This window comes from Rattus norvegicus, chromosome 1, assembly GCF_021556685.1.
Source record: "Rattus norvegicus strain SHRSP/BbbUtx chromosome 1, alternate assembly SHRSP_T2T, whole genome shotgun sequence".
Taxonomy (NCBI): domain Eukaryota; kingdom Metazoa; phylum Chordata; class Mammalia; order Rodentia; family Muridae; genus Rattus; species Rattus norvegicus.
Window position 1 is genome coordinate 36,363,008 of NC_141534.1, and position 14,493 is coordinate 36,377,500.

Genomic DNA, 14,493 nt, shown 5'->3' on the forward strand with positions numbered 1-14,493 from the left:
AAATTCAAGAGGAAGGCAGTCCTAAAAAGAAAGGTCACACTAAAATTCATCACTGGAATACCAGAGAGATCTCAAATAAATAATGTAATGATGACTCTCAAAGTTGGAGGAAGAAGCCAAAATGCAGGATTGACATGAATTATAAATAATATATACTAAAAATGATAAAAAATGAGGACTAAAATTCATGAAGTAGAGACATGATTAAAAAAAAATACAGAACTAAACAGATACTGGGTTATTTCACAAGATAGACAAGATTCACTGAATCCTAGCAAAACAACCAGAGATACACAGTGGGTGATGGTGAAGGAGGGGGAAGAACAGAGGGGAAAAAAAGGATAAAAGGAGGAAGGGGAGAGACTAAGAAATAAATAAGAGACAATTTAGAAATGTTAGACGACATTAATAGTTATAAATATTTACAACTAAGTAAACATAAAGTCAGAAGATATAAAGAACCTAGCCAGTCCTATAATAAAATAGACACTGAAGTAGTAACTCAAAGTCTGAACATGAAGTAAAGTCCAGGACCAGGTAGATTTACTGCAAAATTCTACCAGGCTCCCCCCCCCCCCCCCCCCCCCCCGGAGCTGGGGACTGAACCCAGGGCCTTGCGCTTCCTAGGCAAGCGCTCTATCACTGAGCTAAATCCCCAACCCCCTCTACCAGGCTTTCAAGATCTAATGACACTATTCAAATTCTTTCACAAAACAGAAACAAAAGCTAATTCTAAAAAGCCAGTATAAAGAAAATTATAAAATTAGGTACACACACACACACACACACACACACACACACACCTATCCGTTATGAATGTTTATACATACCCCTTCAAACAAACAAACCCAAACCTGAAAACTTCTGAAATATATTACCACTTATACATCACAACTAGTTGGATTTACTCTCCTAAGTTTGGCTCAACATACCCAAATCAATATATAATGCAGCAAATTAATAGACATAAAAACAGAAATCACAAGAGCATTTCAAGAGATATAGCAAAGGTACCTGATGAGCTGCAAAACACGTTGAGGAAGAAATTAGGAATAGACGGAACCAAAATAAAGTTAGTGGATGACAAACTGATAGACAACCCTTAGTAAACAGAGAACAATTTCATTATTTAATGGAAACATTTCCTGGAAAATCTGAAAGAGACAAGGGTCACCTATCTTGATTCTTATTGAATACTGTGCTCTAACTGTTAACTATCGAATTGAGACAATATAAATAGAACAAAAGTACAAAATTCCAATCGGAAGTTCAACTATCCCTATATTCAGATGACATGATTCTAAAGACCTCCAATATACCACGAAAAACTTGTGAATCTGAATCTTTTAACAAAATAGCAGCTTACAAAATCAACAGGCAAAAATCATTAGCATACATACACACACACACACACACACACACACACACACACACACACACATATCAACACACGTTCTAAATAAGAAATCAGAAAAAAATGCCCATTCATAATGAAAGAATGAGAAAGAGGAGAAGGAGGAGGAGGAGGAGGAGGAGGAGGATACATATAAAGTAACACTAACCAATGTTGAGAAAGATTTCTTTTTATTTGTTTTTGAAATGCTCTCACTATGTCACCCTGGCAGTTCTGGAATTCCTATGAGTAAAATTCTTACATACTGAAAACAGTTTCCAAAGGAAGATATTAGGTGATAAAAAGATACCACGTTCCGTGGATTGGCAGAGCTTACACTGTGAAAATGGCAATACCAATAAAAAACATCTACAGTCAATGCAATCCGGGGCAAAGTTTCAACGACATTCATCGTAGAACTAGGGAAACAAAACAAAACAAAACAACTCACCTGGGAACACAAAGGACCACAGACAACACAATTTATACCTGACCTCAAACTATAGAATAGAGTCATAATGAAAAGAACTGCAAAGTCCTCATATAAAACAAAACCAAACCAAAATCATAAAACAATATAGACCAATGTAATGTGAAGTAAAATGCAGACTTGAACCAATATGGCAAAAACCTGTATGGTGAAAACCATGTAGAGGAAAAGATGGCCTTATCAATAATTAGAGGCGGCAAAACTAGAGATGCACTGGTAACTGGATGAGACCAGATCTTTGTCTTTCATCCTATAGAAAAATCATTTTGAACTGGATAAGGTACAGTAACTTAATATTCAAAATGCAAAAAGGTATTGGCCAGGCAGTGGTGACACATGCCTTTCATCCAGCATTTGGGATGCAGAGACAGGAAGATCTCATTTGAGTCCTCCAGTCTGATCTACAGAGCAAGTTCTAGGACAGCCAGGACTACACAGAGAGACCCATGTCTTTAAAAACAAAAGCAAACAAAACAAAACTGCAAAAGTGTTATAAACACTAACATTACATTTGTGCCAAGATAAATACAGCACATGTGACCTCAAAAGTTTGCAGAAAAAGAATACCATAGTAATTAAACTTTTACTGTTACTATTTTTGTGATGCGTGTGTGCATGTGCGTGTGCGCATGCGCACGCGCGCGCGCGCGCGCGTGTGTGTGTGTGTGTGTGTGTGTGTGTGTGTGTGTGCACGCACTCGCGTAAAGAAAGGAAGTGGTTTTGGAAAAGAATTAGTTAAGACAGGGACAAAAGGGAGGATGGATAATACATGAAGTAGGAACAAAAGATCATGATGTATGCCACTAAATAACAAATTTTACTTCTCTTTGGCTTGCGGCCTTATTTTCCCTCTCGTGATGATAAAATACCCTGACACATGCAATGTCAGTAGAAACAGTTTAATACTGTTCCTGGTATAAGGGCAATGTTGTTATTAGTTTCTTTTCTCTTGTGATTAACCACCATGACCAGGCAGGCAACTTATAGATGAATGACTTTACTTCATTTTATGGTACAGAAGGGATCAAAATCTGCAACAGAGGGAGGACATGGCAACACATTGCATGGTGCCTCAAGCAGGAAACTGAGAGCTCACATCCTCAATGGTAAGCAGGAAGCAGAGAGCAAACTGGATACAAAGGGAGCTTTTTATTCACAAAGTTCACCTCTAGTGACCTACTTCTAAATCTCCCCAAATAGAACCACCAACTCGGGGAAACAAATGTTCAAATACTTAAGACTACAGGGTACATTTCTCATTCAAATCATGACACTGTGACTCATGGTGAGAAATTTAGGACAGCAGGAGCTGAAGCAGCAGTTCATATTGCCTTGACAGTCAGGAAGCAGAGGAAGCTAGAGGAATGGTTGTTTTCAGTTCACTTTCTCCTTTTATACAATCCAGAATCCTTACCCAACAGAGATGGTTTGGTTCCTCCACAATCAACAGGTCTGAGCATAATTAACCTAAAATAAAAACAACACCTGCCCCAAACTTTGCCACGACTGATCAGAATCAGGAATAAATGGGTTAAAAAGGATTTTCCAAATTCTTCACACTTGCAGTGTTTCTCTCCAGAATAAATATTCTGGTAGACAGAAAGTTCAAGGCAGCACATAATACCTTGTCACATACTTCACACTTGAAGGGATTCTTTTGAGAATGAGCCCTTTTGCTGGGTCTTAAAGTTTCAGTACAGTAAAACATTTGGCCATATTTTTCAAATCTGTAGTTTCTCTACAGTAGGAAGGACCTTGTATCTAATGAAGGCTTAAAGATTAATAAAAGTATGGTTTCTCTTCAGTATGAATTTTCATGGCGTTATTTAAAGTCTGAAGTACAGTAAAGAGTTTTGACACATTCTTTACCTTTGTGGGGATTTTCTCTAATGTGAATTTACTGGTGTTTAGTAAGTCTTCAGCAAGTATAAAAAACCTCACCACATTCTTCCCATTTGTAAGGTTTCTCTTCAGTATGAAGTAATTTGTGCAGAGTAAGGTATGAATGAGTAGAAAAGCCTTTTCCACATTCTTCACACTTATAGGGTTTCTCTCCGGTATGAATTCTCTGGTGTTTGGAACGTCCTGAGCGAGTACAGAAAACCTTCCCACAAATGTCACACTTGTAGGGATTTTGAGAATGAATTCTTTGATGTTCCTTAAGAAGTGAAGGGTAGCTATATGATTTCCCACATTCTTCACACTTGTAGGGCTTCTCTCCAGAATGACCAAGTCTATGCCTCATAAGGTATGAATGAGTAGAAAAGGCTTTCCCGCACTCCTCACAGCTGTAGAGCTTCACTTCAGCATGAATTCTCTGGTGCTTAGAAAGTTCTGAGCGAGTTCTAAACATGCTGCCACATATATCACAATTGTAAGGTTTCACTCCAGAATGAATTCTTTGATGTTCTTTAAGGATTGAAGGATAACAAAATGTTTTGCCACATTCTTCACACTTGTATGGTTTCTCTCTAGAATGGCCTAGTTTGTGCCGAATGAGGTATGAATGAGTAGAAAAGGCTTTCCCACACTCTTCACAGCTATACAGCTTCACTTCAGCATGAATTCTCTGGTGTTTAGAAAGGTCTGAGCTGGTTCTAAACATGCTGCCACACACATCACACTTGTACGGTTTCACTCCAGAATGAATAATTTGATGTCCCTTCAGGTTTGAACGATAGTAGAATGTTTTCCCACACTCTTCACACTGGTAGGGTTTCTCTCCAGTATGAATTCTTTGGTGTTGGTGAAAGTATGTTGACCTACGGAATGCTTTGCCACATTCTTCACAGCGGTATGGTTTTTCTCCAGAATGAATTCTTTGATGTTGCTTTAGGGTTGAGGGATAGGAAAAGGCTTTCCCGCATTCTTCACACCTGTAAGGATTTTCTGCAGAATGAATTCTTTGATGTTGCTTAAGGAATGAAGGTAAATAAAAGGCTTTGCCACATTCTTCACACTTGCAGAGATTCTCTGCGGAATGAGTTCTTTGATGTTGCTTGAGTAATGAAGGGAAATAAAAGGCTTTTGCACATTCCTCGCACTTGTAGGGTTTTTCTCCAGAATGAATTTTCTTGTGTATATAAAGTGCTGAGCGAGTACTAAAGGCCTTGCCACATTCTTCACACTTGTAGGGCTTCTCTCCTGTATGGATTCTCTGGTGTATAGAAAGTGCTGAGTGAGCACTAAAGACCTTACCACATTCTTCACATTTGTAGGGTTTCTCCACAGGGTGAATTCTCCGGTGTTGAATAAGGAGTGAGTTCCAATCAAAGGCCTTGTCAAACTCTTGACATTTATAGGGCTTTCCCCCTGGTGAGTAAAGGTTAAGATATGAAGGAAATCTAAGCAACATTCTTTATGTTTATAATGCTTATCTTTAATATGGAGTTACTCATATTTTTATAGATAAATGGGAAACTACAATATATTTCCATACCTATATTAACTGTAGTGAAATTCAGAAAATACTGTACATAGAAATAACGAACTTCTATTGGAAGATAAAGAAAGTAGAATATAGAAACATTGAAGCCATATCCAAAGTCAAATAGTGAATGAGTCAGTAATACTATCAATGATAAGGGAAACTCTTATGCTAACAGAAATAAGCCCACTAAACAAACTGTTTGATTGGGCAAATGTACAAAAAGGAAAATGTATCTTAATCGGGTATTTTCTGTTGCTGTGGTAACATACCATAACCAAGGCGAAGAAGGAATTAAGTTAGGCTTATGGTTTCTGAGCACTGTGAGTCCATCATGGAGGATGGTATGAAAGCAAACAGCAGGAATGATGACTAGAGTGGAAGCTGTAGCTCATTTTGTAAATGCAAACCATGAAGCAGAGAACAAACTAAAAGTGCAGGGAGGATTTGAACTCTGAAAGCCTGATCCCAGTTATGTACTGCCTGCAGCAAGGCTGAAACACCAACTGGGAACCAAGTAATCAAATACAAGGATGTATGAGGAGACATCCTTATTCAACTATAGTAGCCAAACCTGGATATCTGGATGTTAATTTTATTTGCCTTAAATTAAATGGATGTAGAAATACACACTTTTTATATTAAGAATAGACTTTAGTTTTCGAGGTTTGAAAAGATTTGCTTCATAACAAGCTTACCATTTCTAACAATGTGAAATAATAAATTTCAAGAGTTGGAGACAGTATTTTATGTTACATTTTCATAACAAGAAAATAGACTCCTGAAAAATACAAAATTATGAAGAACTTTCAAGTTCATGTATAAAAGACAAGAGTTTTTCTTTTTTTTTTTTTTGGAGCTGGGGACTGAACCCAGGGCCTTGTGCTTGCCACTGAACCAAATCCCCAACCCGGACAAGAGATTTTCTAAAGGCAACATTTCTGTCAATGAGTATATCATAAGCTAGCCCACTTGTAAGAGTACTTATTCATGAGATAAAGAATTGCATAACAAAATATATAAGACATGGAAATATGAGATTCACATTTGCTCATTAAGGATAACATACAGTCCTGATGTTCAGAACTAAAGCTCATACGTGTTTTTTAAAAAAAATCTTACATTGTCCTGAAGTGTTTAGTATTGGACATTACACCCTCAGACTGCATGTGTGGAAATAATTTCAGGCAACCTAGAGTACAAAACAGCAATGCAGTACATAGAACTGCCAAATAAGAAAGAACTTCATGAATCCACAAAATTCCGAAGACCTTCTCTGATCTATTAAAAAATATACTTGTAGATGTGTAGTTTTTGTTTAGGATGTTATACCCACAAAAGGAATGAAATAAATTATTACTGAGTATATTGTAGAAAAAAGTGATTAGAATACAGAATAATCATTCACAGCTTGGTAAGAAATGTGTAGTTTACAAGGATGTACATGACATGGAAGAGATTCATGTTTAAGGTTACAGGTCTTTAGAAATGTATGGGAATTTCTGTGTACAAAACAGTAAAAAGTCAGTTACAATGTAGACTCAGCAAACTGTAGAACTCTCTCGACTCAAGGTAAACACAAGCAGGGCTCACTGGAGGGGACAAACTAAGCTTAGAGACTTAGAGCACCGTAGAGATCTGGCAGATGTCCTTCTGTGACAGCAAAGGACATAAAAGGAGATCCTTATATATGACTTCCACCAGAGCATGTTATCTCCATGATCAGGAGAAAGCGTGGCTTTCTATCATATCTCTAATATCCCGCTCTGTCCTCTGACCCCCTAATTCCTACATACCTGGGTGCATGGTAGCTGCTGGTGGTCTCTTCACAACTGAAGGCTCTTGTCTTTGCTCCAGAAATGTGACCAGGTATGGCTTACAGGATGCAAGACCTGTTTGTGGGAAAAGGGAACAACAATGTCTGTTCTCCTGGGAATTGACATCTTACTCCATTATTAATCTTCTAAGAAAAGGTGAGAACTGTAGAAAATTAGTTCATTAAATGTTTCCTAAGAAGCACATATAGAATATGTAGGTGGAATCTATAATGTGAAGATCCTTAGCTGCATTTAAACAGAAACATGAAAGCTGAAGGATGAAACATTATATTTATTAATGTGTGCCCCAGGCCTCGTGCTACTGGGTTTATGGAGTTACAACCAGAATGAAGGATGTGTATTTCAAAAATCAACCCAAAAAGCCATATTAAAAACAAGAGAATACAGTAAAATATTTCTTAGAATATCAGCAAAAGCAGGTATACAAAAGTTACTGCTACATGGCACAAACCCCCATGGGATGTTCTACATGTTGGTGGTAAAACATGTATGGAAGTGAGTCTCACCCAGGAACACAAGGTTGCTGTAATTCTCCAACATGACATCCCTGTACAGATTCCACTGAGCAAGGTCCAGACATTCCCACTCCTCTGCAGAGAAATCAATGGCCACATCCCTGAATGACAGCATTTCCTGAGAGAAAAAGAAATGAATATTATACATATCAATTTAAAACCATAATAACAACAACAAAAACAGCTATGAACACAATCCCAAGTTTTGCACAGGATAAGAGGATAGCTAGAATACTTCTGCCACAGGTGAGTAACATTCCTAATATACTTTTAATGGAGTCCATGAGCTCACCCTTGACCTATCTTCATAGAAAGAGAATGAAGAGATCCTACTATCTCTTCTTGATGTTTAAAAGAGATTAAAAGGCAATGAATGCACTCACAAGAACATATGCATTTGTTTTATGCTTATTTTATACACCATATTACATACATTTTTCACAGGAGAAAGTCATGAGAGAGAAGGTACTTATCAACATTTAACTGAATAATCATGAATGTACAATGCAATGCAAACAGATTCTGACCTATTAGCTCTGGCAAAGGTCTAGATTTCTGAATTTGTCCAGCATTCGATAGTGGTGCTAATGACAGTGCACAAAGAAACATGACACAGAGCAGCCAAGACGTAGAACAGTAAAGGAAGAACTCAAAGACTGAATGGAATAACAGGCATTTTAACAAATCACAAATCAGTAAGTGTAGTAATAACATTTGAAGATTTCAAATACACTAGACAACACTCTAACCTTTTTCACCACTGTTGAGGCTTGGTCTACTGTTACATATTGTAATTCTAAGTGCAGGTTCCGAAGACCCAGTTGCTCCAGAGATGAGAAAGTACAAACATAGACCCACATGGCACTATGTGACCTTGCCCCCAAGTTATTTCTGATTAGTGACAAACGATGTCAAGAGACAGGTACAGTTTAGGGTTCCTGGGCTCAGGGTTCGAGGAGAACCATGAGGGGAGAGAGAAGACGGTAACTAGAGGAGAAGGCATCGTGGAGTAAGAATTTTAAAATAACAGCCAGGCGGTTTGCATAATTGTAGTTATGAGCAGCCTAGACAAAACATGGCAAATTTTATAATGGGATTATTGGTTAGAAGATAGACAAAATAGCATAAAGGGTGAATATCTGCCCAGATCTTGAGCTGATTAAGTCTTAAAATATAAAGGTTGTGTGCATCTTTTATTCTGGAACTAAATAGTCAAAGGTAAAATAAAAACCCCAGATTGGGATTAAATGATTCTATAATACACCTCCCTTTCCCTTTTTCTGTATGTTTTCCTTTTCCAGGAAGCTATCTGTGCTTTTGTTACGATCCTGCAGCAGACTCTGAGCTCATGATACTTGTTCCTTGGTAATCGGATGTCAAGAATTATAATCTGTGATGTGACTTGCTATATTCTCTTATTTCAATATTCTCTAACTTTAGTTATCACATGTTGGGGGGAGGGTGGTAATGGGGAGAGGATGGGGAGGGGAACACCCATATAGTCTTATCACATAGAATTCTCAAAATGATCTATGACAGCAATGATAACAATTTGCTTTTCTATGATTAAATATCAAAACTATGAGAAATGTACATTTAATATATTACTTTGTAATTACTGTTACAGTTGTACTTCACATAGTCTTCATACCAGTTTCATATGCTCATCTAGTCAAACACGTTCCCACCCCTCACCTCTGTTTACAATGTCCAAAGTCGTGTTTTCCGAGTACTTGGAATATATACTGCATTAGGGTCACCTACAGTAACTAGGTCACTGCTCCATTAGCTTCTTCCTCCTGTCTACCTTCACTAGAGCATACAGTCATCAGTGTGTCCTCAGGCTTCCCTTCCAGGTGACACTGACCCACATCATTAAGTGTGTCATGCAGAACCGTTTTTGGGTTTAGTTAACAGATCTTGCAATACTATGACTCAGAGTATGGGACTGGAGCCCTGAAAAAGACAGGGCCGACCACATGTGTCACATTTTCATGAGAGACATAGAATGTAAATTTACTTGTACTATTACTTCTTTTTTTTTTTTTGTCAGTACTGGGGATTGAACCCAGGGCCTTATGCATGCTAGAACTGTTGAACTTCATTACCAACCCCGAAAATGTCATAATGAAACTTATTTTTTCATATATTTTCTTTTTTTAATTGGATATTTTCTTTATTTGCATTTCTTTTTTTTTTCTTTTTTTTCGGAGCTGGGGACGGAACCCAGGGCCTTGCGCTTCCTAGGCAAGCACTCTACCACTGAGCTAAATCCCCAACCCCACATTTTTTTTTTAAGGTTTATTCATTTATTATATATAAGTACACTGTAGCTGTCTTCAGATACACCAGAAGAGGCATCAGATCTCCTTACAGACGGTTGTGAACCACCATATGGTTGCTGGGAATTGAACTCAGGACCTCTAGAAGAGCAGTCGGGGCTCTTAACCACTGAGCCATCTCTCCAGCCCGTACTATTACTTCTAATATCAATGTTAGATGCTTCATTCTATATGACAGATGTCTAAGTATGACTTACGTTTAAAATATTCAGTACATTGTTACTGCATGTTCCTAATGAAATATTAAATACAGTCCATCAGATAAACAGTTGGGACTCTAAACTCTTATCCATATGATTTTTATGTACATAAATCTTATGTACAAAAATTTTATGTAACTAAAAGAGAACAATTAAATTAGGTCTTTGAAAGAGTCATAACGATTCAACTAACAATACACCACTGCATTTGAAAACAACTGTGCTAGAGCTTCCAGGACTAAGCCACTACCCAAAGACTATGCATGGACTGACCCTGGGCTCCGACCTCATAGGTAGCAATGAATAGCCTAGTAAGAGCACCAGTGGAAGGGGAAGCCCTTGGTCCTGCCAGTGAACGTGATTGTTGTGGGGAGGGTGGTAATGGGGGGAAAATGGGGAGGGGAAGCAAATGTAGAAGGGGAGGGGGCAGGGTTAGGGGGATTTTGGCCTAGAAACCGGGAAGGGGAATAATAATTGAAATGTAAATAAGAAATACTCAAGTTAATAAAGATGGGGGGAAAAAAAACAACTGTGGAAGGGTTCATTGACAGAAATATGTATAACAGAAATGGAGACAATAATACTGCTCATTTTTATTTCTTGAATATATTTTTACCTCCTATTTATATCTCTCTCAAGACTCAAATTTCTTTTTCTATTGCATCTCTTCCCCTCCACAGCCTCTGACATATATCAGAGTGACCACCAGTAACTGAATGTCATCACTCAGCACAACTTCCCTTCAGCATTTTCCAAGAATGACATGTTTAACCCAAGGTTACTAGTTGAAAAAAGAAAGAAAGAAAGAGAGAGAGAGAGAGAGAGAGAGAGAGAGAGAGAGAGAGAGAGAACATTAGTTCCTTCCCTGGATGGTCACTTACAAAAATAAAGAGTCTGTAAAGAAAGGGATGAGGACTGGATACCATGAAACATCAGACTCCTCACCAAGGAGGAGGAAGAAATCTCAATTTAGCAGTTTGGTTTCCTGGCTGGATGGGTCAGTACCACCTGTAAAGGGCACTGAAGGATGTGCTTATGGAGCTGGAATTCTGTTAAGGCAGAGAAAGAAAGGAAGAAGCCACACACAACTGAGCCTGTGGAGTAAGGCCTAAGAAGGGAACAGAAATCACTGAGGCTGTATCAGTCAATGATTAAAGGAAGGAAATGGTGAATGACTCAAGAAGACCCATATTGAATGTTTAAGGAACCCAAATGGGAAAAATTTAAGGAAAACCAGAAGAAACATCAAGAGGTCTGACAGAAACAAATATAAATGAAAAAATAAAGAAAATGAACATTCCCTGTATATAGGGAGGAATATTCAAGCAAGATGAAAAGTAAGCTCCTCCCTCACATGGTGAATGCAAATGATTATCCAATCACCAAAATGTAATTCGTTTAGCAGAAGTATGTTTGTGGCAGATTTTTAAGGTACACATCAAATACAGTCAATAGACATTCTCAGGTATACATTTTAAATGTCAGCCAGTGTCAGACAGATTTCTATCAGGCTGGAAGGTACTACGCCAAGTGATGGGAGCCATCAGAAGTAGTTAGTATATCCATGACCTGTTTGTTTTTTTTAAATCTTTAATATTTTTACACAGAATCTTACTTAGCATAAATTTGTCTTGCATAATGTATAGTATGGAAGACAACCTTCAAGTTCTAATTCCTTGTCTTCACTTTACGATGAAGAGATAACAAGGATGCACCAAGAATAGGCTTCAGTTTTGGCTTGGCTTCCTGTTTTATTCAGTCACAGGGTGTTTAAAGTATACATGCTGAAAGGGTCTGTAAGTTACAGAAGAGCATGCCTCTGCTTCACACCTACTTCTTAGGAAACCATTTTTGGTGCACAGAGTAGTGTACTCTTACTACTTTAAAAAATGTAAAACATAATGCTTTTCTTGTCCTGTAGGCCAGTGACATTAACTAGGAAGTGTCTGTATTTTGCATAAGTTACATAGTCCACGGAAATATTCATACTGAAGATGGCTTAAAGCCCATGTTCCTTATAATAGACTTTAATGCTACACAAACTCTTGACTTAAAGTGTTGTGAACTAGGAAACTAGACAGAAGACAGGCTGAGGAGTCTATTATGTACAAATCAAGGGACCCTAACTGAGCAAAAGCTCTTCAAATTCACCTTTCAATCTCTCTGACACTGTATAAATATGTTTATAAGTAAATAAACTGGCAAATGTTTTCAGAAGACTGTGCAGGGAGCATCAGAGACCCAGGACACCACATTCAAGGGCAGTGACAGAGGAATTGTTAAGGGAGGTTAGATGCTGCTGTGTGCCCAGAGATAGAAGCAAAACTCATAGAGTTTATAGAGCAATGTAAAGACTGTTAGGTATGCAGGGTCACTTCTCCCCCCTAGGGACATTCAAATCCTTTTCCTGAAGTCACTAATAATCTCCAGGCCATCTCTCTGGTCCCATTAACCCTTCACTTGTTTCAGAAAAGAGTCCAAGCTTCTAACATCATACGATCTCTGACAGAAGTGGATAAGGTATTTTCTAGTATGTTTTCCTCTTCAATGTAGGATCAATAATTGCGTGGATGATGCAAAGCCCAAACCTTCTCCTTTAGAACATTATACTGTCTCTACATTTGAGTGTTAAGTCTGAGAATATGAAATATCCCCATTCAAAACAACAGACCAAAAAAAAAAAAAAAAAAAAAAAAGAAAATCTATAACTTATTCCAAAGAAAACGGGACTAACATCCCATACACCAACCTCCATAGCAGAACTCTGTCCCTGGAAACTAGCAACATCTATCAACTCAAACTAAGAGTATTAGGCCGGCCATAAAGTACAGGAGGTACCAGATCTCCACTTGATCTAGAAGTCCTGAGAAATCTGACCACAGTCAAGTAAGAGTGGGTCAGCTAGTACAACTGGCTTCCCCAGGCAAGCTGGAATGTGGGCTCCTATTAACATCTCTGACGCAAGCAGTGAGTCAGCCCACCCTGCAGGGGACAATACTGAACCTTCCACCAGTCCACATTTCTGGGCTACAGGGCCAGCTTTCCCACCCCAGAAGCGTATAAGGCAGCGTCTGAACAAAGCTTTCACTCACAGCGCCACCCCCATACTGGTCTCCCCACTGCATCCAGGCTCAGTGGCCCAGCTTAGGTCAGCAGCACAGCATCTCCAACTCGGCTTCACCTTTCCTCTGATCCACCTCAGCTCCGTTCCCTCCAAGTCGGACCACCCACCCTGCACATTCCCTCAGGCTGCACTGCTCCCTGGACCAACCTCCATGTCAGAGATCCAACCAAGAGCGAGGAGCAGGACTCAGCACCGCTAACTTAGGGGAAGACAAACGTCTGCAGACGGGATGCGGAAGTGCGGTTCGCAGAGCGGCTGTTTGTGACGTCACAGAGGGCACGACTACATTTCCCAGAGTTCTGTGTTCTCCCTACTGACAGCGGAGGAGGGTGTACAGAAACCAGAGGTGTCAGCACTGAGACCAGCGCTCACAGTAAGGCTGCTTTAAAAGTCGCGGTTGAAATCAGGATTTGATTGAACATCAGTTGAGACTTTGATAGGAGAGTTTATTAGTTATAATAAACTGATCAAACTGATGTTTAAAAACTCGTGTACTAATTATAAAATTGGAATCCGCACAGAAAGTTGGCAATCACTTAACTGCACTTTAAAACGAAGGAAGAGACTAAAGGCGCTATTACTTAGAGATACTTTTTGACATCAACTTTGGTGTCTCAGCCTTTCATCCAGTTTAAAACGGAAGGATTACAAATCCAAGGTGGCCTAGGCAATTTACAGAGGCCTTGTCTCAAAATACAAAGTACAAAAATAGCATAGGGAGCTAGCTTGGGGTAGAGTACATGTCTAGAATGAAGGAAGCCTTAATTCAATGCCCAACTCTTGTAATAAATGCTCCATTTTTTTCCCGTCTGTTCTGACAAGCCTTGTGAGCCATACATATATTACTAAACTACACAGGTGAAAAAAAAGTTTTCCTGTGAACATTGGAATCCATACAGTGAAGGAGTTAGGTCAGAGACGTAGACGTTAAAAAAAAAAAAAAAAATCACTGAACGAAGTACTTACCCTCACATTTACGTGTCAAGACTTCCAGAATCCATTGGTGGATCCTTCATCTGTCCAATGGTCCCTTATATATACTTTCATTCATTAATCTGTATAAGAAATTTAATTTTATGAGAACTGTACCAGAACATCACCCACTTCTCCCTGATTTACCACAAACTCAGAGAAGTATCCACCAGGAGGGGGTCGGAACCTGTA

The 14,493-nt window shown here is 38.7% G+C and overlaps 1 protein-coding gene across 5 annotated transcripts in view; it reads right to left on the minus strand.

Annotated features, from left to right (window-relative positions):
* Positions 1-2,766: 2,766 nt before the first annotated feature.
* LOC102547287 (zinc finger protein 728-like) overlaps positions 2,767-14,493 on the minus strand; it is an 18,666-nt gene continuing 6,939 nt past the window's right edge. For 2 of the 5 annotated variants that reach the window (XM_087550425.1, XM_087550345.1), the window contains exons 2-5: positions 14,296-14,384; positions 7,655-7,781; positions 7,107-7,202; positions 2,865-5,195 (exon numbers count right to left, since the gene is read on the minus strand). In XM_087550425.1, coding sequence (XP_087406551.1) covers positions 3,802-5,195; positions 7,107-7,202; positions 7,655-7,778 — 1,614 coding nt within the window. In that variant the 5' untranslated portion in view covers positions 7,779-7,781; positions 14,296-14,384 and the 3' untranslated portion in view covers positions 2,865-3,801. 5 annotated transcript variants of the gene reach the window in all.